Source organism: Eleutherodactylus coqui, chromosome 1 (assembly GCF_035609145.1).
Source record: "Eleutherodactylus coqui strain aEleCoq1 chromosome 1, aEleCoq1.hap1, whole genome shotgun sequence".
Classification (NCBI taxonomy): domain Eukaryota; kingdom Metazoa; phylum Chordata; class Amphibia; order Anura; family Eleutherodactylidae; genus Eleutherodactylus; species Eleutherodactylus coqui.
In genome coordinates, this window is record NC_089837.1 from 360,607,035 (window position 1) to 360,631,800 (window position 24,766).

General features: G+C 40.8%; 1 protein-coding gene across 4 annotated transcripts in view; it reads left to right on the forward strand.

Annotated features, from left to right (window-relative positions):
• MAP4K4 (mitogen-activated protein kinase kinase kinase kinase 4) overlaps positions 1–20,028 on the forward strand; it is a 132,485-nt gene extending 112,457 nt beyond the window's left edge. For all 4 annotated transcript variants that reach the window (XM_066577753.1, XM_066577760.1, XM_066577768.1 and 1 more), the window contains 8 exons: positions 1,068–1,238; positions 6,645–6,788; positions 12,754–12,888; positions 14,353–14,453; positions 14,598–14,747; positions 18,251–18,410; positions 18,623–18,762; positions 19,500–20,028. In XM_066577753.1, coding sequence (XP_066433850.1) covers positions 1,068–1,238; positions 6,645–6,788; positions 12,754–12,888; positions 14,353–14,453; positions 14,598–14,747; positions 18,251–18,410; positions 18,623–18,762; positions 19,500–19,583 — 1,085 coding nt within the window. In that variant the 3' untranslated portion in view covers positions 19,584–20,028. The remainder of the gene's footprint in view (positions 1–1,067; positions 1,239–6,644; positions 6,789–12,753; positions 12,889–14,352; positions 14,454–14,597; positions 14,748–18,250; positions 18,411–18,622; positions 18,763–19,499) is intronic.
• Positions 20,029–24,766: the final 4,738 nt, after the last annotated feature.

Here is a 24,766-nt window from a genome sequence, read left to right on the forward strand (position 1 = left end):
CCAAATCTCTTATTTTTGCCATGCTCTCATATTGTCAGCTTTGTCATGTTACTGTAAGGATGGTTACACACACAGGTTATTGAGGCTTTTTTCATGCACTTTTTGAACCAAAACCAGAAGTATACACAGCAGGAATGGAAAGCAGAAGTCTTTTTATTTCCCACATCGTCTGTATTTGTTTCTGGTTTTGGTTAAAAAAACAAACAAAACTGCCCCAAAAACCTGTGCGTGCAACCACCCTAAGCCAAGTATATGTTCCTTGTGCTCCAGGCTAACAGCTTCCCTGCTTCTAACAACTTTTACAATGCTCATTAATATACAAAAAAAAAAACTTAAAAAAAAATTATTAGCATAGCTAACCTGCCGAAAAAAATCTAGGACGACTCAACCTAAAGCAACAGTGCAGTAAGACGTAGTACTGCGGTCAGCTGTGTGTTCATTAGCAGCATCCATCACCAAAGGAGCGTTTTATTTGACATATTCTACCGTCTATAATTTGTTGACTTCTGGACGGTCATCGTCCAATGACCAGTGACGTTTCTCATTTGTGGTGGTGTTGACAACGGTATGATGAACCTGAATCTAACCTTCATTTCTACATCCTGTGCGTTGCTGGCCACCTTTTCACTAAAGGTTTGATACTTCACTGCATGCAGAGCTTAGTTACATAATCTTTCTTTCCTTTTTTTTTTCCTTTTTTCTTTCTTTTTTTGATAACCCATACAGTTAGGATGCCCAGCATGCTGAATTTGTGGGTCATATTTATTTACCCGTGTCTTACAGCTGTGGTCACAGATTCTAAACCCAACCCCGTTGACCAAACGTTAGAGCTCCCTACTTTTAAGCCTTCTGGATTGTATGTGTTAGCGGTGTAAATATACACAGGGCCTTGTGTTTCCCCCACACCTTGTAGTGCCGTCTGCCTCTCCACCCTGCTTGCTGTGTGCAGTGTGTTTAACCAGTTAACATGATGAGGTTTTATCATTAAACATGTAATTGCTTATATCTTTCAGGTACATACATGCGCACACTGGAAGCTAACCTTAAAAATACTAATTTTATTTTAGTGGGATTTCCCAGTGAAGCGCTGAGGCCAGATGCTATGAGGCAGGATCCCACAAGGAAAGGATCCGTTGTTAATGTTAATCCCACAAACACAAGGCCACAGAGTGATACGCCTGAGATTCGCAAATACAAGAAGAGATTTAATTCTGAAATCTTATGTGCTGCACTATGGGGTGAGTTATAGTGTTAAAAAAATAATTTGAAAGATACTTTATAACCTGAAGTATCGGTCATCAAAATGCACTTTTTCTGTACTGTTGCTCATACATGTGCTATGGAAGGCTTATTTTTTTTATTTATATTACGATCCTCCTGCATTGTTTCTGCATACAGATGTGTCCTTCCTTATCTTTCCTCTTGGCTGGATGTGTTCAGATGTGTCACAAGTTAGGCCTCATGTCCACGGGGAAAATCAGATCCGCTGCAGATTCTACATGTAGAATCTGCAGCGGGTCCCTCCTGCCCCGCGGACATGAGCGCCGAAAATAAGAATTTAAAAGTATTTACCATCCGGCGCGGGCGGAGAAGATCAGCTGTTCCTCACGGCCGGATCTTCATTTTCGGCCGGCGGATGAATTCCTGACGCCGGCGGCACGTCGCCGACGTGCCGCGCGCATGCGCCGGGCACATCCGCCGAGCCGAAGCAAGGAAGATGCGGCCGTGAGGAACAGCTGACCTTCCCCGCCCGCGCCGGATGGTAAATACTTTAAATTCCTATTTTAGGTCTCCCGCGGATCCGGACGGCTTCCATAGGCTTCAATAGAAGCCCGCGGGAGCCGTCCCCGCGGGAGACCCGCACGAAAATGGAGCATGGTCCGGATTTTTCCATGCTCCATTTTTTTTAAAATCCCTTTTATTGACGATCCGCGGGTATTTATCTACCCGCGGGTGGTCAATGCATCCCTATGGGATGCGGATCCGCATGCGGGAGATCCGCTGCGGATCTTAAATCATATTTTGCCCGTGGACATGAGCCCTTAACAATCTTTTTAAAACATGATTGCCATACTGTATCATAAGATGTCTATTGCGGTCAGTCATCCACTGTTTGTGATGGGAATTGCAGCCTGACAATGAGTTTGTTAGCGTGTAGTAATATTTTATTGGTTTCATGAGAAATTGCGGTCCTTAGAGGACTTGTCTGGTTATCGGACAACATCCTTTTTAATAGGCCTGTCCGAACTAAAATAATTGGCTATATTACCCCTCTGCCATCTGGAACCACTGTTGCAGCCCCACTGTGGTCCCCGGCATTTTTTGTGACTGGAGCGGTCACATGAAGTCATGTGACCAATCAGATGCTGCAGCATTACCATTTGTTTTCCTGGAAGTGCCATGAGGCCAGGAGTTCGGGAACGGCCGCAGTCACAGCAAACATGGGGACCACAGCAGAGCTGCCGTGCTAGAGCCCAGAAACAAAGGGGTAAGTATGGCTCTCTGTTATTTTAGTACAGACAGACCTATTGTAACCAGACAACTCCTTAAAGCATATTTAAGAATATGCTTTTCAGTGGCATGCGTGTCCATGAGGAATAATTCCATTACTGACCATTATTTGACTTGTGTCTCGTATTTTCCCCCATTTTTTTCCACTGCCATCTGAATCTGAGATTTTTTTAAAGTCCTCTCTAAGCTGGTAGGATGAATATTCTGTTGTCTTTGCACAGTGTGTAGAAGACAATTGCAGATTCTACTCAACCGTCTTAACACACACACCATCGTGTAAGTCATTAGAGGAGTACTGAGCAGTGGAGATGTAATTCTAGTAGCTATTCCACAATAAACACTGTTGGTTGCAAGCAGCATTTGTGTGGGTCTCTCACCCTCTTCCTTCCCAGCCCCTCTATCGCTGTTACTAAAAAACTGCATCCCTTGACAGCAGGTAGTACATAGATAATTAGAAGGATGGATATTAGGAGATTCTTCAGCACAAAAACATCCTTTTAGGTAAATAAAGTGACCATTTAACCAAGCAAAGGGTAGACACATCTGTATGATAATCAAAATGCTATGAATATTTATTAGTTGTTCTGTGCTTGTACAGGCATCTTATAGAATGTGTGTGTAGCACTTTCCTATACATGTTGAAAGCCAACCGACTCAGATTGTATGATGTAATGGTTATGTCCCAAAAATTGTGAGAAATGCTCTTTATGAAACCCAAATGCAAGCTAGATTACGTACCACTGTTAGCAAAATGTAAAGAAGAGAAAGGATCTGAAGGTTTTTCAAATGCATTGTATATGAGTAGAGATGAGCAAGTATACTCGGTAAAGGCAATTGCTCGAGCGAGCATTGCCTTTAGCGAGTACCTGCCCGCTCGAGACGAAAGGTTTGGGTGCCAGCGGGGAGAGAGCAGGGAGCTGCGGGGAGGAACGGAGGGGAGATCTCTCTCCCCCCAGCTCCCTCCTGCTGACAGCCGCTACTCACCGCTCCCCCGCGCCGGCACCCGAACCCGAACCTTTCATCTCGAGCGGGCAGGTACTCGCTAAAGGCAATGCTCGCTCGAGCAATTGCCTTTGCCGAGTATACTCGCTCATCTCTATATATGAGTTTATGTTGTGGCCTTGTGCACATAAAAAAAATAATAAAATCTAGTCTCCCCCCCCCCCCCCCCCCCCCCCACTTCATGCCCACCCCCATCATTCTGCACTTACTACCCCATAATAAAGTAAAAATGGAAAGTTAGAAATAGGTGTAATTAAAAAGAAAAGCTTTGACATAAGTATTCAGACCATTTGGTATGACACTTGTAATGTGCCTTCAATTACACGCTAATGACCTCTTAAGTAGCTAATTGACTACTTAAGAGGTTATGCAAAGTGATCGCTCAAAACTGTCACTCAAACTGCCATTTGAGCGAATTTTGAGTGATCATCATTCCATGTAAATGGGCGCTTACTTTTGCCTTGAGACATGGTGCTGCGTCATACTGAAAAAGCACTGTTCATTACCAAAACTGCTCCTGGATGGTTGGGACAAGTTGCTCTTTGAGGATGTTTAAATGCAATTCTTTGCAGAAAAGAAGAACCAGGCAGCATTCATTAAAATCCTCTTCTTTATTGAAACAACATGAGGAAGCAAGCAGCCTCAGCTTGATAAAGACCCGAGCACAGGGTCGATACGTGGCTGCTTGCTTCCTCATGTTTCAATAAAGAAGAGGATTTTAATGAATGCTGCCTGGTTCTTCTTTTCTGCATTGATGACCAACGGTGGACCCGGGGAGTCAGGACCCTAACTGGGCTATTGCATAGTGCCTTGCACCAGCTGTGTGACTGAACCCTTGGAGTGCTGCTGTAACTTTTTCTTCTTGTAAATGCAATTCTTTATTCATGACCTTGTACTTGGGTGTAATTGTGAGTGAGCCCACAGCCTTGGAAGAAGAGCAGCCCCACATGTGAATGGTCTCGGGATGCTTTACTGTTGGCATGACACATGACTCATGGTAGCGCTCACTATTCCTCCTCTGGACAGTCGTTCTTCCAGATGTCCCAAACAGTCTGAAGGGGGCTTCATCAGAGAAAACCACTTTACCCCAGTTCTCTGCAGTCCAATCTCTCTACAGTATTTTCTCTGATGCCTCTTTTAGACTGCAGTAGTCTTGGGGAGTAGGGTGGGGGATTGTAAATATTGAGTCTTTGCCTAAATGTGATGCCTTTGTCAAGTTTAAAAATGTATGAAATGCTTATAACTAAACTTCAGCATACCATAGAAACATCTTCTGATTAATATCTAAAACCACTGAAACCTAAAACTTTTTGTGAAAAGAACAAAATTTGTGTCCGTCTCAAAACTTTCAGCCACAACCGTATAGTGCTTGAGACTCATGAGAATGAGGGTCCAGAGTCCCCCATTGAAATGGAATGGAAACTGCTTAGATGTGCTGCTGCTTCATTCATTTCTAAGGGATTGCCAAAAAGAAGCAGAGTACAGTGGTTAGCTAGCTCTAGTCCCATAGCGCTAGCCACCTATGGATTAGACACTTTTCACCAATACTGTAGGTAGGTGATAAATTTCAATCTTGGACCAACTCCTTTATACGCTTTTGCACAATCCAGCATCAATTAACATTGGATGGCGCATGGATTGTATGGAGCACACATGGAAGCCAAGCCCTTTCCATGTGCAGCAGATGCCTGCTTTAAAATACAGTTGACTGACGCTAACCTCCTTTTCTGGCTGCTAAGCCTTTACATTTAAATGCCAGAAGAGGGAGAAAGCAAAGATATTGCTGTATTTTGTATGACCCATCAAGTTGAAGTCCCCTGTGGGGGCCATATAAAAAGGAAAAAAAGCTTTTAGAGTTTTTTTTTTTAGTTTTTTTAAACTTAAAACTATACTACAAGTTCCCCTTTCCCAATTTATACATGAACAAAATCAACCCAACGAAAAAGTATATATATTTTTATTTTTTTACATAATTGGTATTGGTAAGTGTCTGATCTATTAAAATATTTACCTTGCATGGTGAATGCTGTCAGAAAAAAAATGTAATGCCACAATTGCACCTTTTTGGTTACCCCACCTCCAAGAAAAAATTGAATATAAAGAAAACTATCAAAGTTGTAGGGATTAAAATGGTACCAATAGAAACTACAGCTTGTCCTGCAGAAGTCAAGCTCTTGGCAGAGAAAATGCAGGAAATCACAACAAGAGCATTTTTTTAAAAACCTCTTTTATTTTTCCAAAGTGGTGTAAGATTAGAAAAGCTATATAAATTTGGTATCGCTGTGACTCTACTGACCCATATAGTAAAGTGAACATGCCATTCTTACCACACTGAGAACTGTAAAACAGAACCTCTTAAAAAAAAGTAATTCTGACATTTTTATTTCACACCATTTTGAAGGTCTTTCAATTTTTCAATGTTATATTGTATATTAAATCGCACCATTAAAGTATACAACTTGTCTCTCAAAAAAACAAGCCCTTACACAGTTCATGAAAACATAAAGTTATGGCTCCTGGAAGACAGTGATAAAAGAAAAAGGAACAAACAAATCTCTGATCTTGATAGTGATTCATTTTATAAGAAAGTGAATACAAATGTATTGTCACAGTTGTGTAATATACACGGAGAAGGCGATCTTTAAAAAATGAATACTTTACATGAATCCATGTTCACATTTTCTCTATAAAGTTACAGTGCAAACATGGACAAGGCAGTCTGAAAATGAGCCATACTTGTCACAGTAGCTCTGCTGAATGATACATTTTGTTGACCTCTACAACGGTGTAGTCTAAGTTTAGACCACCTATTAGTGGAGGGTAGTTTATGTCAAAAATTGCTCCCAATTTTTTGGTGCACTTAATGGCACAATTTGGGCCACACCCCTTTGGACAAGTAAGAAAAAATGTCTAAATACATAGTAAATGTGGTTAAAAGCCTGCAAGACCGTTTTCTAATACAATTTGCTCTGATTTTGAATAGTAAATCTACTCCAATGTGGGGATCACATAGAATAATAATTCCTTTCTTCATGGAAGTTGATTACAGCTTATATAAATCAGTCTGGTTTTGTAGATGCCAGACAACTATTACAGCTTTTAACCCTTTCGGTTCTCTAATTATCTCACAGGTGTGAATCTGTTGGTTGGCACAGAAAGTGGTCTAATGCTGTTAGACAGAAGTGGTCAGGGAAAGGTCTACCCTCTCATTAACAGAAGGCGATTTCAACAAATGGATGTCCTTGAGGGCTTAAATGTGTTGGTTACAATATCAGGTAAAGTAGGAGTTATGTTATATATTCCAAAACCATCATGTCTGTATAATTACTGGAACTGGGGCAAATGCATTTATCAGTTGAATTGGTGAACTTTCTACATTTCTGTAAATTGTTTAAAGTGACCCTCTGGTTTGAGGACAAACCTCTGTCCTGGGACCAGAGGAGTAGGAGGCATATTACCTGCAGTTGTTCTCTACCGATCTTCCCATCCAATGGTTTCGGGTCACTTTTTTTGGCTGTTCAAGACAGCCAACACAATGTTCAGACTACCTAATCCACACGGTATATTACAGTAGTAGTCCTAGACTACCAATGCATTATACCTGTTCTCTGATTGGCAATGGCTGCTTGCATGATCAACACGGACCAGTCTGAGTAAAGCAGTCTGCATTAAGTAGTTAGAAAATTACTGCAGCCATCTCAGGTGGCCAAAAAGATGTCAGATGGGAGCCGGGGCAAAGAAGTAGTACAGGTAAAGTGCCCCTCTGTGGTCCTGGGAAAGACATTTGTCCTGAAACCGCAGGGGTTTGTTTGATTCTGTTCATCTTGCATTATGCATGATTAAAGTCCCACCTTGTGTTATTGTTACCCCAGGAGAGTACACAACAAGCCTCTAGGGAATGCTTGCAGAGTCCTCATTGTGTGTGTGTGTGTGTGTGTGTGTGTGTGTGTGTGTGTGTGTGTGTGTGTTTTTTTTTTTTTTTTTTGAATTGCAGCACAATGTATGGTTATACACCTACCAAAAGGGGGTGTGGTTATGGGGCGTGGTTAAGGCGTGGCTTATTACGACATGATTGTTACTTCCATCACTATAGAAAGGACAGGGCTGTTTTAAAAAAAAAAAAAAACACAGGGAGGAACTCTGGTGGGCTATTGATATACATTATATATAAAATTAATATGTTGTGAAATTAAATCCCGCACCACATGTCAGTGTCCACACGGGTTTTGTGCAGATTGTTTCCACACCATGTGGATGATTTTCAAAATCTCATCCACTTTGCTGCTACCGCTACTAAAGATTGCACAACTAATCCGTAATAGTGTCCCACTCCCATGTTGGTGACCTCACTAGTAATAGCGACCCCCTATATTGGTGGCCCGGGCAGTAATAGGCGACACCCCCCCATTGCGGCCCGGGCAGTAATAGGTGACCCCCACCTCCCCCTATTGCGGCCCGGGCGCAAATGAGTGACACCCCCCCCCCTATTGCGGCCCGGGCGCAAATGAGTGACCCCCCCCCCCCCCCCCCTATTGCGGCCCGGGCGCAAATGAGTGACCCCCCCCCCCTATTGCGGCCCGGGCGCAAATGAGTGACCCCCCCCCCCCCCCTATTGCGGCCCGGGCGCAAATGAGTGACCCCCCCCCCCCCCCTATTGCGGCCCGGGCGCAAATGAGTGACCCCCCCCCTATTGCGGCCCGGACGCAAATGGGTGACCCCCCCCCCCCCCTATTGCGGCCCAGACGCAAATGGGTGACACGACCCCCCCCCCCCCCCCTATTGCGGCCCAGACGCAAATGGGTGACACGACCCCCCCCCCCCCCTATTGCGGCCCGGACGCAAATGGGTGACCCCCCCCCCCCCCTATTGCGGCCCGGGCGCAAATGGGTGACCCCCCCCCCCTATTGCGGCCCGGGCGCAAATGGGTGACCCCCCCCCCTATTGCGGCCCGGGCGCAAATGGGTGACCCCCCCCCCCTATTGCGGCCCGAACGCAAATGGGTGACCCCTGGAAATCAATAGCTGGGGGCGTAACCCACTATACTGCTGCATTATGTTACCACCCCTAACTCCCGGTGGCGACATAATAAAACAGTACCAATACGCAATTAATACTTTTGTATCTTGACGCCACCGGAAGTATGGATGGAGAGAAGATTAAGGCTGCTCCGTCCCCCGGCGAGTGTGTGGCGCATCACTGCTGCCTCAGGTCCGTCGGACGCGGTGTCTCTGGCGCTGTACCCCATCACTGCTCCGTGCTGGCAGTCAGTTCTTCCCCCACTCAGTGTGTGTTGTGGTTGCCTCTGCAGGGCCGCTGTCCGCTACAACAGTACTGAAGGCATATTAACTTTCTACAACAGTTCTGCCCTATTCAGCAATTCCAGCAACCTGATTGGTTGTTTGGGTTGGCTAATTCAGGTTGCTGGAATTGCTGAATAGGGCAGAACTGTTGTGGAAAAAGTTAATATTCGTACTGACGTGATTTCCAGCCAGAGAGCGGCGGCACCCTGGTTGGGAATCACTGCCCTAGTAGCATGCAGAGAGCCAGACTACAACAAGGAGGACCTACATGCAATGCAGACTAATAGTCTGTAGTCTATCAGGTGTTGCACTATTGGCTTCCTTTTCAGTGAATGTCCTTTTTTTGGGGGGGTAGGGGGCCCTTAAGGACACGGTCTATTTTGGGCTTAAGCACACAATGATTTTTGGCGGATTTTCATCTCCATTTTTAAAAAGCCAAAACTTTTTTACTTTTCTGTCATCACGGCCATATAAGGGCTTGTTTTTTGCATGTCGAACTGTAGTTTTTCTTGGTGCCATTTTTGGGTACATAGACTATATTGTAAAACTTTTATTTCTTTAACGCATCAATTCTGCCATAGATTTTATTTTTAGGGGGGTTTTTTTGGGTTTTTTTTTTTTTTACAGCGTTAATTATGCAGCATAAATGACAATACATTTTTTTTCTGCAAGCTGGTACGATTACAACTATACCAAAATTTCTGTCTGTCTATCTATTTTTTTAGACTTTTCCCCTTTTCTGCAATAAACCTTTTTTTGTATTTTTTATTTTTTTTATTTTTTTAAATCGTTGCATTTAAAGTCCTGTAACTTTTTTATTTTTCCATGGACGGAGCTTTGCGAGGGCTTATTTTTTGCGAAACGAGCTGTAGCTTTTATTGGTATAATTTTGGGGTACATATGGCTTTTTTATCACTTTTGTTGGGAGGTAAAATGCTAAAAACTAGCATTTTGCCCCACTTTTTTATCATTTCTTCTTATGCTTTTTGCCATGCAGGATAAAAAGCATGTGCAACTTATTGTACACGTCGTTAACAAATAATTATTTTTTTACTTTTTTTTTTATGCTAGTATGAGAAAAAGCACTTGAAAAGGTGTTTTTTTTTTTTTTTTACACTTTTTTAAATTTTTCTTTTTTGTACATTATTTTGATCTTCCTTTTTTTTTTTTTTTTTACACCATTTGTGTCCCTGTGGGGGACTTTCACCATACCACCAATGATCGCTATGATAAGGCATTGCAGGACTTCTCTCCTGCAATGCTTTAGCGCTTGTTACGGTGATCACAGGCAGTGGCAATACAGGACGCTGGTATCTGGCGTCCTGTTCCCATGGCAACCAGTCAGGCTCTCCACGATTATATCGCGAAAGCCCGGTGACGTCACAGAGGGAGTGCGCTCCCTCTGTGAACCCTTCCCATGCCGCGATCTACATAGATCATGGCAGGGAAGGTGTTCTCCAGCAGTGTGAGCCGGCTATCACCTGCTGCTAACGCAAGGGAGTACCCCGCAGCCATGACGTAAACTTGCGCCCTGGAGCAGGAAGGGGTTTATGTCCCCACAAAGCTACCATTACTTATTCAAGCAAGAAGTACTTTTGCTTAGAATTACTTAGAGAAGCTGTTCTGAGGGAATCAGAAATGTGCCAAATTGGCAGAAGTAAAGTTCTTTAAAAAATTTGTATTCCCTATTTGTGGATGCTGTATATGTGCAAAGACATTTTTAGCGAGCCTCAGCTCCACGTGAAGTAATCTTCTTTATTGACGTTTCTTTAAAACAGAGATATGACAAACTCCAAAGTGCCAGACATGTTTCTGCTGCAAAGCAGCTTTTTTCACAGCTAGCATATGGTCTGCCTACGAGCCCAAGACATCCTTTTGATTCACTTGCAGGGATTTGATATATTAATTTGCTTTCTGTTCAATAAACTGATCTGCAAAAAAAAAATTATGTACACTTTTGGAAGGAGTACATGATTAACATTTTGTCAGCTTGCAGCCTTAAGCTATTCCAATCAAAGTCACAAATAATGTTGCTCATTGTGATGGGCTGGGTGAGAAAATCATACTGGGTCATTCAAACCTGGTTTTTAGCAAAAATCGACAATTCTGTTTACTAATAAAAGGCAAGTTAGGTGTGTGTGTGTGTTCTTCTATTAATGTGGGTCAGTTGTTAGCACTAGTGCTTTTTAGTGCTGGGGTTCTACATCAAATCCCATCAAGGGTAACATCTGTGTGGACTCCATCCAGATGTCGCCCATAGTCCGACCCTACAACTCCCAGTACTGCAAAGCAGCATCTCTAACAGCTGAGCCACCACTCTTGTCTGTCCCATGCCAGAGGAGGAAAACAACAGCAAGAATAAACACAGAGAACAGAAAAAATCCCATTCAAATGTTGCCTTTGGCCAGACTTGAAGCTACAACTCCAGCACTGGTCAAAGCAGCAGCGCTAACAACTGAGACTTGTTTGTACTGCTCCAGAAGAGTAGAACAATAAACACGAACGTCAAAACACCATCCACATGTTGCCCTTCTACAGAATTGAACCTAGAATTCTAGTACTGCAAGAAAGCAGTGCTAACAACCCAGCCACCACACTTCTTTCTTCTCCCTTCTTCACAGGAGAACAACAAAAATAGTAAACCTAAATTAAACGTACAAACTCTGTGGAGATATTGTCCTTAAGCAGCCGTGAACATACAACCCCAGGGCTGCAAGGCCACCTCTGGAGGAGAAGGCGAAAAATAAGATATTCTTATTCTAAATTGCAGTTTTTCCTTTCCCCTCCACATTCTGCTCCACCTTAATCTCCTTCTACTTTTCCTTCTCTTTCTTCTTTTTTCTCCTCTGGAAGAGAGGGAGAAGAAAGAACATGCATGGTGGCTCAGTCATTAGCACTGTTGCATTGCAGTGCTGGGTTCCTATGTTCACATATGTCCAAGGATAACATCTGCATGGACTTCTCTCTTCGTGTTTCTAAGTCTTCAGAAAAGGATGAGCAAGAATGGTGACTCAGTTGTTAGTGCTGCTGCCTTGCACCACTGGACTTGTGTTTAAAACTAACCATGGGCAACATCTGGATGAGATTTTTCTTTCCTTTGTTTATTCTTGTACTCCTTCCTCTTCCTGGAGCAGAACAGACACGTGTGGTGGCTCAGTTGTTAGTGCTGCTGCTTTGCAGTGCTGGAGTTATTGGTTCAAATCTGACCAAAAGGGCAACATCTAGATGTAGTTCATGCAGATGTTACCCTTGATGGTATTTGAACCTGGGAACCCCAGCATTGAAGGGCGATGGCTCTGACAACTTGACCACATTAATACTAGAAAACACTTTTTTTTTTCTTGCTTTCCGCTTGCTCTTCCCTGCTCACTTATGAATCTGGATACAGCTTCACAGATTTTTTTTTTTTGATACTTGTGACCTGAATATTTCAATAATCACTCAACACTAGTCGCAAACACCAGTTATGCAAATATAACACCCCTTATGCAAATATAACACCCCTTTACTTAGTAAATATGGTTATTTAGTTTTGATGGTGTATGGTGGTTAATAATATAAAGTTCTTAATGTAGAGTTGATAATATCCTACAGTAAGGGCTCCTGCACACTTGCGGTTTTTTTTTTTAAATGCAAATGTCAATGGGACTTTCTAATGTTAAAAACGCATTGCACAAAAATCGCGAAGCACAAACTTGTGATGCGTTTTTAACATTAGAAATTCCCATTGACATTTGCGTAAAAAAAACAAAAAACGCAGTGATATCGCTTGAAAAAAAGCGCAAGCGTATAAGAGCCCTAAGGCATTCATAGTCATGAAAAGAACACATATTCTTAATTCCTAATTTCAAAGTTCTATAGGTTACATAACAAAATGAATTCTGGATTGCAGTAGTTGGTTAACGTGATCCATCATAGCAGGTTATGTGTGTCTTTACAGGAAAGAAGAATAAGTTGCGAGTGTATTACTTGTCTTGGTTGAGAAACAAAATTCTCCACAATGACCCAGAGGTTGAAAAGAAGCAAGGCTGGACAACTGTTGGTGATTTGGAAGGCTGTGTGCACTATAAAGTTGGTAGGTATAGGATCTTTTTGCATTGAGTGTTATACTTTATATTCATACTCCTGTCATGGTGTTCAGGATCTGTGAAATGATCGTCTGGAAATCGAAGAGATTCATGCCTGAACATGCAATTCAAAATGTTTAATGTGTGAATATTAAAGAAAGAGATTGCCTCGGACCAGTGAAATACTTAAATGCTCTGCTGGTTTTGTGTTTTTTTTTTTTTTTTGCTTAAACACTCTCCGTAACATCAGTGCCTATTAGAGCAAGAGACCGACCGCTCATGGGGTGTAATGCCAGAGATCATGAGAGCTAGCGGAGGTAGCAGCATCCTGGACACACAACCCTCACATCCAGCTTGTATCACTGGAAAGGGAAGGTCAACATGAGAAATGACTGAAACTCTGAGCAGGTTACTGTGTATCAGGGGGTCTGAAAAGTACACTTAATACTAGAATTCTGCTTCTTTTAAAAAAAGAAAAATCTTGTCTGGTGATTTATTTTGCCAAGCTGAGCTCTGTGTTTATGATTGGAGCTGTGTCTCTGGGCAAAAAGCAATCCCGCTAGGGGAGATTGAGTCCTAATTACCCCACCCACGTACACACACAGTGATGTACTACCTTCTGTGTACACACACGGATACAGGGACAGTAGTCAATCACTAGGTGTGGCTAGGGCGATCAGAGCTCTCAATATCTGCCCAATCCTGTTGAGCTTTACTCTGCTTTAGGCCTCACGCACATGGCAGGTCCAGATTCCACCTGCAGAATCCCACACTGAATCTGACCCTGACCATGGCAGGTGACCTGTTTTCTTCCGGCTTCTCTGCACTGCAGATGGTCCGCATGGCTTGCCATCGGACATGCGCATTAAATTATTATTAATTTTTTTCTTCTAACTCCCGCTTTTCCTACAAAATCTGCGGCCTGTCCGCAATGTCAATGCAGGAAAATGGAGAATGCTGAAATCGGTTTCTGCTCGTGTGCATGAAGAATAATTTTTCCATAGCATGCCTTGGAAGGTTATTGCTACAGAGCCCCGAGGCGGACTCCAGATTCTGCAGCAAAAATCTGCCTGTGTGCATGAGGCCTTATTCAGAAATCCTGCTCCAAATTGGTGCCATTTCTGGAGTGGGCTTTAAAAACTATTTTTTTTTTCTTAGTTTTTGTTTTAAACTGTATTTTCTTAGACCTTATAAAAAATTTAAGCTTTTCCTCTGGTGCCTTTTTTTTTCCAAACACGCTTTTTTGGATATCCTTTTTTTACCTATAAGAAAACTTATGGGAAATACCTGAAAGTAAAGCCCATTGTAGCACATGGAGTGTTTTGCAAAAAAAATAAATCATCTTTTGCTTCTGACTTGCTCACTTGTAATGTAAGAATAAATCTATTGAGTACTATCTTTAGAATAAGGTTATATTTTTCATAATGGCACTATGGTTTCTAGTTTAATATTATGTTTTTGTTTTACTTTAGTAAAATATGAGCGCATCAAGTTTTTGGTAATTGCTTTAAAGTGTTCCGTGGAAGTTTATGCTTGGGCACCAAAACCATATCACAAGTTCATGGCCTTCAAGGTACGTAGGCTTCTGAAATGTATACTGTCCAATTTTCAAATAGTTATCCGTCTTAAAGTTTTTGTACTTAAAAAAAAAAAAATAAAATAAAAAAGTGTAGATGTTAAAATAGTCTTGTTGCATATCTTATTTCTTTTCTTGCAGTCATTTGGAGACTTGGTACACAGGCCACTGCTAGTTGACCTGACTGTTGAAGAAGGACAACGGCTAAAAGTGATTTATGGTTCCTGTGCTGGTTTTCATGCTGTTGATGTGGACTCAGGAGCGGTCTATGACATTTATCTACCAACACATGTAAGTATTGTAAACAGTAAGGAGCATTATGGGCTCTGGGACATTTCCCTCCATAGACCTTTATGACACATCCACAGTACATTTAGGTCTGTGAGTTACAGAAACAAGTGCCCACTTTTTTCAAAATTTGGCAAATGTTGAAAATATGGTATAAATATTTGTAAGGAAATCTCCCTTTAAAAGTGTGGTCCATTTATAAACTATTGATGGCCTGTTCCTAAGTTAACCCATCAATAGTCGATCTGCGTTGATGATGATGATCATCATCATTTTCATATGTAGGTTTAAATAGTTATTAATTGACACACACAAAGCTGTGTAAGAGGCTTAAAACTGAGCAAGGAACAGCCAAAGTCTTATAGTAAGGTGAGGTTGCGGAAGACCTTTTCATGGCAAAGGACATACACCATGGCAAGACTGAGCACTACACTAACAGTACTAATATATATATAATATATATTATGACACCTGTATAAAGCCTTCTTTTAATATGCAAGTATTATTCTTATACAATTGTTTTTTAGGCAGGCTTGTTGAATTTACACAATATAGTGTTAAGCCACTGTCCTCCATCAGTTTTTACCGTGATTGCAGCAACGTTTTGAATGCTGCGGTATAACACTCCCATTGAATTTAATGGGGCCTCGCTTTCCAGCACTGATTTTTTTTTTTTTTTTTTTTTTTTTTTCCAGCGTTCAGCACACCTTATCACCCATCACAATGATGGGGTGCGCTAAAACACGCTGTCGGCTGCAGGAACCTGCGTCTAAAAATGAAAGTAAAATTGTGATGTTTTGTCAACTGTGTGTGACAGTGGCCGTAGAAACAGCAAATCTAAACTAATAGGGAGTGATCTAATAGGGAGGTTCCAATGCAGATGTGTAACTGACCTAATTCATACAAAACCAAGTTTGTTCCCATCACAGTTTTCTATAATGCAGCCTTATGGATGGTCAAATTGCCACTCAGCACTTTATACACCAGCAACTTGATGCAGTTTTTCTAGAAAAAAAAATTCTGCAAGTGCAGAGTTAATATATTCCAGCTAAGCTTATGTAACAAACAGGAATTATTAAAAAAAAAAAAGCATTAAAAACTACATGTGTCTAAAATGCACATGGAAACTGAGGTTTATTCTGAAAACAAAGTAAAATTAATAGATCAAGATGTGCAAAGTTCACATAAACTGCCATCCTCTACATGAACAAGAACTTGTGCTTTCTAAACCTCTGAAATTGAGGTCATGCGATATTTGTTATCCACAAATCTGTTAGATATAGATGGCTATGAAACTCTAGTATGCTGTGTGCTCAATAAAATGTAACTCTAAAAATATAACTTACAGCATACACACACGCTCTTTTCGTGACTTTGTATCAAACAGCAATTCTCAGCAAAAATTGCATTAAAGTCAAATTTGCGGCTAAAATGTGCACTCAAGTGGATCCCCTATGCACATAAAATGCGCTTTGTAGAAACTGTAAGATGTGAGGTTCATACATACCACACATCTAGGTTCACATCTAGGAGCCCATTTTTCTCTTTGGGCGTATAATCAACACCACCCATACATAATTACATTGTGTTTGGGCGGCGTGTATAGGCAACGTTGCTTTGCAGTGACATGGGGAATTTAAACAGAAGAAACCCCAGATGGATGGCACATGACAGCGTGAGAGAGATTTGCTGTCATGCGCAGTACAATTTTGCTGTCATACGTGGCTCTACAACGGTAAAATGGATGCATGGGCCTGGCCTTAAAATGTAACTAAACATTTTAGAAACTCGTCTTCGAATGTTTACAGCTTTGCACTGAAAAAAAAAAAATCTATAGCGTCTGTACATTACTTGTCAATGACAGCTGACTGGGGGCAGAGTTCAGATGGCAGTGCTATCTATTTAATTTAGCAACCTATGTGGGCCTTGGCATCTGGACCTCTTCCCATCAAACATGTCAGAAGTGTGTAAACCATGTAGTTACACTTTAAAAGGAAGTTTAAAACTGTGGGAATGCATAAACTAATTTTTGCATGCAAAACAAATTGGGGATTATATAGGTATAGAATTTCCATCCCCCTATGTAAACCGTAACCCTGTGAATCCCTACACCTACTATAATGTGTCGATTAAAGCCACTTTCAGATAGGTGTAAAATTATGTTGACACAACAACCAAATCTTCTATTGTTAATCAACACAATAACTTTGCTTGTGATGAACTGTGGGAGGCTTGAGGATAGTGTTCATAATATGTATAGAAAAAAGCCCTGTATTCCGGGTGTCTGAAAATGGCCAAATACAGATTTAGTTTGTGTGTGTCTCTCTGGAACTAGTTGAAAATGACCATTTGTGGCAACTGCTATAACTTATTTTCTGCCTGAAGGAAATATTTTCCATCTGCCAGCAGTTTTGGCTAGACTGGGATAGATGCTGTATGACTATAGTCAGGAGTGAGGGCTGCACAGGTATATGCAGCTTCTACTTCAACCTCCAAATTCTAAGGTTGTATTTTTGCTTGTTAAAAAGACAGTTTTTTTGGTCTTTTTTTGCTTTTAAAACAAGATCCAAATCAAAGCTCTATTTGCAATAGAACCTGAAAGACACATTTCATGTATCCTTAGCTACTCTGACAGGGAAAGAGTCAATAATGTGTTGGATTTAAAAGTCCATATTGTGGCAACAATAAAAACCGAGGCTATTGTTACCTTTTATTATATGTAACTGCTTTATTATACAAAATATTGCCATGAAGAATGATTTATACTACCTTAATATTGGAAATGTTTGTCACATACTAAGGAAAGTAAATTAAAAATGTATCCTCCTTTCTGTAAAGCTTTTTATGGAGTAACTGTCTCCTGACTACATTCATACAGACTGACTCTCTTGAAGGGATTAATGGGTATCATTGTTTTCTAACAGCCACATATCTGGTGTCTTTATTATCGAGGGAATTGGAGACAATTTTTTTTAATGTGGTAATTTGAATTTGTTATACTAATTAGAGTACCAGAGCAAAGAATGAAGGGAAGTTCAATCAAGGAACAGTCATTAATGCACTGACTCACAGGTTTTCCGCTGCGGAAATCTGCAAGTGCCATGTGCATGAGGCCTTAAGGGCTTGTGTGAATGGCATATTCCGAGCTTAAATCCTATCAATGCATGTCCCTCTCATTTGAATGGGGAAATGTGCGTCGCTGTCTTCACAAAGCAGACTTTTCCGCTGCAAATTTCAAATGGCTTTGCAGCGACAAAAATGACATGTCGCTGTCTAACGCAAATCCATATCAGAGATCCACACAAGGATTTTTGTCCATTGACCAGCAGAAAAGTGGCATACAGAGGGACATGCTGTGTGAATGTACCAAAAGAAAGGCCTGAATGTTCCGCTTCTCAGCCCCCTCCAAAAAAAGAAAAACTTAACTGTTGGTAGACTATGGAAAAAAAATTAAACTTTTGAATGCATTAGTCCAAAATGCTGACCTTATTGTACTTGTCTTACAGATCCAGAGCAGTATCCAGCCACATGCAATTATTATTCTTCCAAATACAGATGGCATGGAGTTGTTGGTTTGCTATGAAGATGAAGGAGTTTATGTTAATACTTATGGCAGGATCACCAAAGATGTGGTTCTACAATGGGGAGAAATGCCCACATCTGTTGGTAGGTTTTACATTACAGTAATTTAATATGCCTTGCCTTTGTGTACGTATGCGTGTGTGTGTGTGTGTATATATATATATGTGTATATGTATATGTATATATATATATATATATAATATATGTGCAAATTCTTTATTTTGTTTATAATAAAGGTTTTCTTTGTTATACATTGTGGTAGAATGCTGCTTTCATCTAAATATTTTTATTTTTAGCATACATTCGATCTAACCAGATAATGGGATGGGGTGAGAAAGCCATAGAAATTCGATCTGTTGAGACTGGCCACCTTGATGGAGTTTTTATGCACAAAAGGGCACAAAGACTAAAGTTCTTGTGTGAACGAAATGATAAGGTAAACCTTATTGGGGAATGAGCAATATTGTTAATGCATTACATGAGTTCAGAAAACAAATAGACAGTATTTTCTATTTTCAAATATCTAACATTAGATATTCAAGGAATTGAGGTCTAAAAGTAGACAATTCAAGTTATTGAGGAGGTGGTAAAGCTTGTCACGTATTGCACTCTAGCTGGAGGCTTATCTTTAAAGGAGGCTTCTATCATGCATAGCGCTGTACATTGTATGGCAATTATGCCTGGTACTGCAATTCGAACTGACTCTTGAATGCAAATGAGCTGCAGGAAGGTCGTGTGACCAATGGTTGTAATAAAACGGAAAAAAAAGGGTTTGGTACCGTGTGAGCCAGTATGGTTGTAATGTCACATTCCAATGGCAATGCTAGGGTGCTCAATGGCCTCTTCAACAGCTGATCGGTGGGGGTGGCTAGTCAAGAACTTTACCTCTGGCAGTCCCGTTGGAAAAATTGGACCAATGGTGCACAAGTATGACCACCGTTCCATTCATCTAGCGACCACCTGGATTCACCGTTCTCATGATTGGGGAATGTCCAACCCCTACTGATTAGTAATCTCCTTTTGTGGATAGAGGATAACTTCATATCATTAGACAACTGTTTAAGAATTCTTAAATACTAGCAAAGTATCTTATTTAAAACTGCAGTATTGTATATAAATGGCTAAGCAGTTTCTACTACTGTTGCTGATCCTCGTTCTCTTCTCTGTGCACAGGTTTTCTTTGCTTCCGTGAGATCTGGAGGAAGCAGTCAAGTATATTTCATGACCCTGGGCAGGAGTTCTCTTTTGAGCTGGTAACAAGTGGAACTGCTGACATCTCCCCTCCAGTCTTCGTAATCTCCGTAACTTGAAATCATTTGCAACTGGAGTAAAACCACCTTCATTTAGTGGATTTTGTGTTTCTAACATAGGGGAGAAGATTACAGAACCTTTTTTGCAGCTTGCAGGGCAGCTGAGGCTGTAATGCCTTTGTTGGGTGCTACAAACATCTGAGGGTTCTACTAACTAGACACTTCTTACTTCAAATAACTCGTAAGTAAGACGTGAAAGAGTAAGTCACACTAAAAGCACCCTTTCACCAAGAAACCAATCCAAGAGAACTTATCAAGCCTCTGACAATGCACAGCCAGGCTTACTAATATTTCACTTATTTAATTTTAGTGTTTCTTTTCTGTTTGTTTTTTCTTATGTTGATTATGACAAAGGAAAGTTCATATAATAAACTGTATTTATAAAATGTGAACGGCAGCAGCTAACGTTTGTGGGGGGTTCTTTTTGTTTTGTTTTTTTCAAAAAATTTTTTGCTACACAGTCTTGGGCCAATATTGTGAACTGTTGAATTTTGCCTGTATACTTTTTTTTATTTGGCATCCCTACACAATGTGTCACAGAATCAGCGCTGCCTCATCCATAGCTTTTTATTGAGTTTCTCCTAGAAATCCACAGTAAGTGTGCACACAGTCAAGTTGGCCTAAATCTGTACTGTAGAAAGGGAACAAAACAGGGTTGCGGAGTTGGACATTGCAGGCAAATTCCAATCGACTTATTTTTTTTTCTCCTACCTCATTCTGAGTGATGCACAAACCCCTTTTGTGCCATTAGACCTGCACAATATTTGCAGACATCGTGTCCAATCAATGGCTTGAAGAACAGGTTGGCTCATTTTGCTTAAAATGGTTACTTCTAACATGAATGTGTAAGTTTAATACCAAATTTATGCCAGGCTACTCTCATTGACAGAGTTCACCCACACTGGCAGAAGTTGGCATTAATAGCGGCACAAAATAGCAGTGCGGTGGTGACAAAATACTCATTGGGTTTATTGGCTTTCACTTCTCAGTCTCATGTATAATTTTCACACAAACCAGTAGGGCTTTCTCTTCTGTGAAAAACAGATGTAGCATCAAGGAAGATCAGTGTTTTAGGCTAGTTCTTTAAGTTCTGAAGTATAGGTCACTATGGGGGGTATGGGAGGGTTGGCTTATAACGACTCGGGAGGTTTTGTTTTTTTGTTTGTTTTGTTTTAAAGAATGCAATGCACTAAAACAATTCTAAGAATGTAGTTAATAATACTTATTCTTAACAGACATACTGTATCTGTGTTTAGATGTATGATCCGGTTCTGACTTTTTTAATAAGAATATAAAATAGTCTGCTTTATTTTCTGAAAGTTTTGACATTTGTAATAAATGTCTGGACAGGGAATAACCTGCTTGATGACTTCCCCATTTTTGACTTGAGGTTCCTGGAGTGTACATTTGTGGTTGATGTAGCAATGCACAGTGTCATTCAACCCTTCTTGACGGGCTCTTTCTTTCTGGTGTGAAGTACATTGTTGACAGCTGCCTTAAGCTGTTCATTTGTGAACAGTTTCTCTTTTTAACATAGACTACTCTTACTTTGTTTCTGCCATTGTATTAAAGCATTTTTCATTTGCCTTTTGGACCTCCATGTTTATACAGTGATGGAATCGAGTGGTCTAGAGCAATGCTGGTTTGTTGGAGTTAGGGGAACGGTCAATAAGAGTGGATAGGGTTTCGAGAAAAGCTGGCAATTTTTACACGTATCACAAGTGCTCCAAATGTTCTCATGTCTCTGCAGTCAACCCCACATATACACATTCAAGTGGTATGAACGCCTTATTTTTAATGGCAGAAACGGAATTTTTGAATTTTTTTTTTTTCCATGGCTTTCAGAAGCACTGAAAAAGTAATGTTCATGTCTATATTTTACTCCCTTCTTGTTGTATAGGGCAGTATACATAATAAAGAGCAGAGTTCCTAAGCTTTCTGAAAAGTGACCACCACAACAGGTTTTGGTTTTCGTCTCCCGTGAGCCCAATACAGCAGAAATTTTTATTGGAACAACTTTTAGGTTTTTGTTGGTGGTTTTTTTTTTTTAATTTTTTTTTTTTTTAAACCTGCTGGAAAAGAGAAGATTAACTGGAGAAGATCAAGCTTCAGAAACGCCTGTGATTACAGCAAGTATTGGTTGATTAGCTACGTTTACCTATTTTTAGTGGGATCCATTTCTAGCCAAATAATAGTTTTTAAAAACTGATTGACTTTCAAACCAGTATTAACAGCAAAAACCACTGTATGTCAGAAAGCAGAAGGCATTTGCTCTTTGATTTGGTTACTTCATGAGAAACGATAGGGTTGAGTTACTGAAACTGTATAACCGCAGTGTTGCTTTATCTTTTTTTGTTTCATGCACATGTGACATTGGAGAAAATGTTTACATTTTTGTTAAACTGATGTGCATCACGTATATTTATGTTTTTAAGTGAATTTTTGCATAATTTTAGTAATACACATTTTGTGACCTATAACCTCATTTTTTTCCATTAATAGTGCGAAAAGGCAACAGTGACAAACTGCATAAAATTACTAATTGTATAACTGCAAAGCAGACTTGTGTCAAGTAAACATTCTCAGACATTTTGCAGTGCTATCTAACTTATGTCTACTGTGTTTCATGAAAGTTCCTATTTTCCCCATTTTGTCCCTTAAATAAAGTAAAATTGACACCTAAATATGTGGACTGCATTAATTTCATAGATTGCAGTGGTATGGCGATGATATGTTGTAGGAAAGCAATAGTTCTTGTTTTAAAGCAACTATGCGGTCTTGGAGAAACAAAGATGGCCAACTGCTTCTCTGACTACCTGATGCACACTGTGTATTAGCATGAATCAGTAGTGTATAAGACACTACATGCTGATGTGACTGGCCAATGCTGCTCACCGGGTCAAAGCAGGTGTTTTGTGTCTTAGACTAAAGGGACATTAACACTCAAACAATTGAATCGTTACGTGTAAATCGTCGTGTATAAATGCTTCCATCTTTCACTCTTCAGCTGAACGATTATTTTTAGCTGTGCAAAATCCACTATTCGACCGGAGAGGAGATAAAACAGACCGCATGCTGTTCACTGTCCATGGTGCTGAATTCTCCACGGGAACGCTGATTGCATTGTATTTACCTCGCAGCCCTGTAGCAGAACAAAGGAGCTGAATGCAGAGAACAGACCACCTGCTGTTCTCGGCATGCAGGGCCTGAAGGCTCATTTACTTGCAAATGAAAGTGATAGGCTGCTAATGGACCTATTTACACGGAGCGATGATCACTCAAACTGTTTGAGTGACAGCTTTGAGCGATCATTTTGCATAAACTATAAAGTAGCTACTTAAGAGCAATGAAGTGTGAAAATGAAGACTTAGCTAAAAGCTGTTAATAGCCCGAGGGCTCTTATCTGCATTCAGATCCTTTGTTTTCCAGTGGGAAACAATGCTATCAGCACTACCTGTGGAGAACTGCTGATAAGTCTGATTGATGATTTTTAGGTTGGACTGAATTTAACGGTCGGCTAGCAGTGCTCGAAAAATGCAGGATGGCCATGCATTTAGACACAACGATTACTGCTCAAACGATTGCTTTTTAGCAATTTTTTTTTTGAGCGATCACAGCTTCATGTAAATAGGCCTTTAGTGTCCATTAGCAATTGATGCAAAACAATAGTTCAAAACCTATCTTTTGAACAATTTATAATTGCGTGTAAACGGGCCTTTAATGATGCATACTAATGCGCAGTGTGCATTAGGCAGTCAGAGAAGCTGGGGTGGCCATCTTTATTTCTGGACTGCAGGGTTGCTTTATTCATTTAATAAGATTGACTGACTTGACTTTTAACCCTTTCCAATCCAATTTCCCTTCCCCCTGCATACTCCCCAGCTCTTATTTATTTTGGGTGGAAAAATGTGTTGTGGATTCCTTGGAATTACTCAACAGAAACACCTAAAATGATCATGATTTTATTAGCAATTTAAAAAAAAAAATTACCGTATATACCGGCGTATAAGGCGACGGGGCGTATAAGACGACCCCCCAACTGTCACCTTATACGCCGGGAATACAGTGGAGGAAAAAAAAAATCATTACTCGCCTCCCCCGCCGGCGTTCTGCGGCGCAGCTGCAGGCTGTCGCTCCCTCCTGGTCCCCGGCAGAGCATTGCTTTCTGGACGCAGGGCTTGAAATCCCCGCCTCCAGAAAGCTAATACACACACCGTCAGCCAGTCACAGCCATTCAATTACATCATTGAATGGCTGTGATTGGCTGACGCTGTGTGAGTTAGCCAACCACAGTATTAGCTTTCTGGAGGCGGGGATTTCAAGCCCTGCGTCCAGAAAGCAATGCTCTGCCGGGGACCAGGAGGGAGCAACAGCCTGCCGGAGCGCAGCAGGACGCCGGGGGAGGTGAGTAATGATTTATTTATTTTTTTTTGACACTTTCTCTTTTTTTTGTATTACCAGCGTATAAGACGACCCCCGACTTCAGAGCATATTTTTCGGGGTTCAAAAGTCGTCTTATACGCCGGTATATACGGTAAACATGAGTTATGAATGTTTCACATCAGGAAGATAATTTGTAAAACTGTGAATATATGTATTAATAGAACATACATTTATATAGTACTCTTTATTTCTAATGTATTGCTCTATCTCTTTAATACAGTGTCATACAGAGGCATCCATTGCATGCAATGTGTATATCCCTGTCCTGCATAGTGTTAGAAACATATGCTAGAGTGCTGTACTGCATAGTGTGATATACATATGCAGAACAGCCTTTAACATCAGAGCTCTGTCCTGCAGGTTTTTTTTAAAGCGTGTTGGACCTAGTCTAACATCAAAGCTATTCAAGGAAATCTCAATGTCGGATGAGGTCCGACACTGGTTTGGAAAGGTTGGAAACTTAAAAAAAAAAAAAAAAAAAAAAAAAAAAGGTTCTCCAGGGAGAATACTATTGATGACCTATCCTCAGGACATGTCATCCATGGTTGATCGCCTGGAGTCCGTTGCTTGGGAGCCTGAGCGCTGACCGGTCACATGATCACCGTTATTCCATGGTATAAAAATATAGCAATCTACCTTATTTAGATCGCTACCTGTAATGCCTACGTAATTTACAAAATGTCCCTG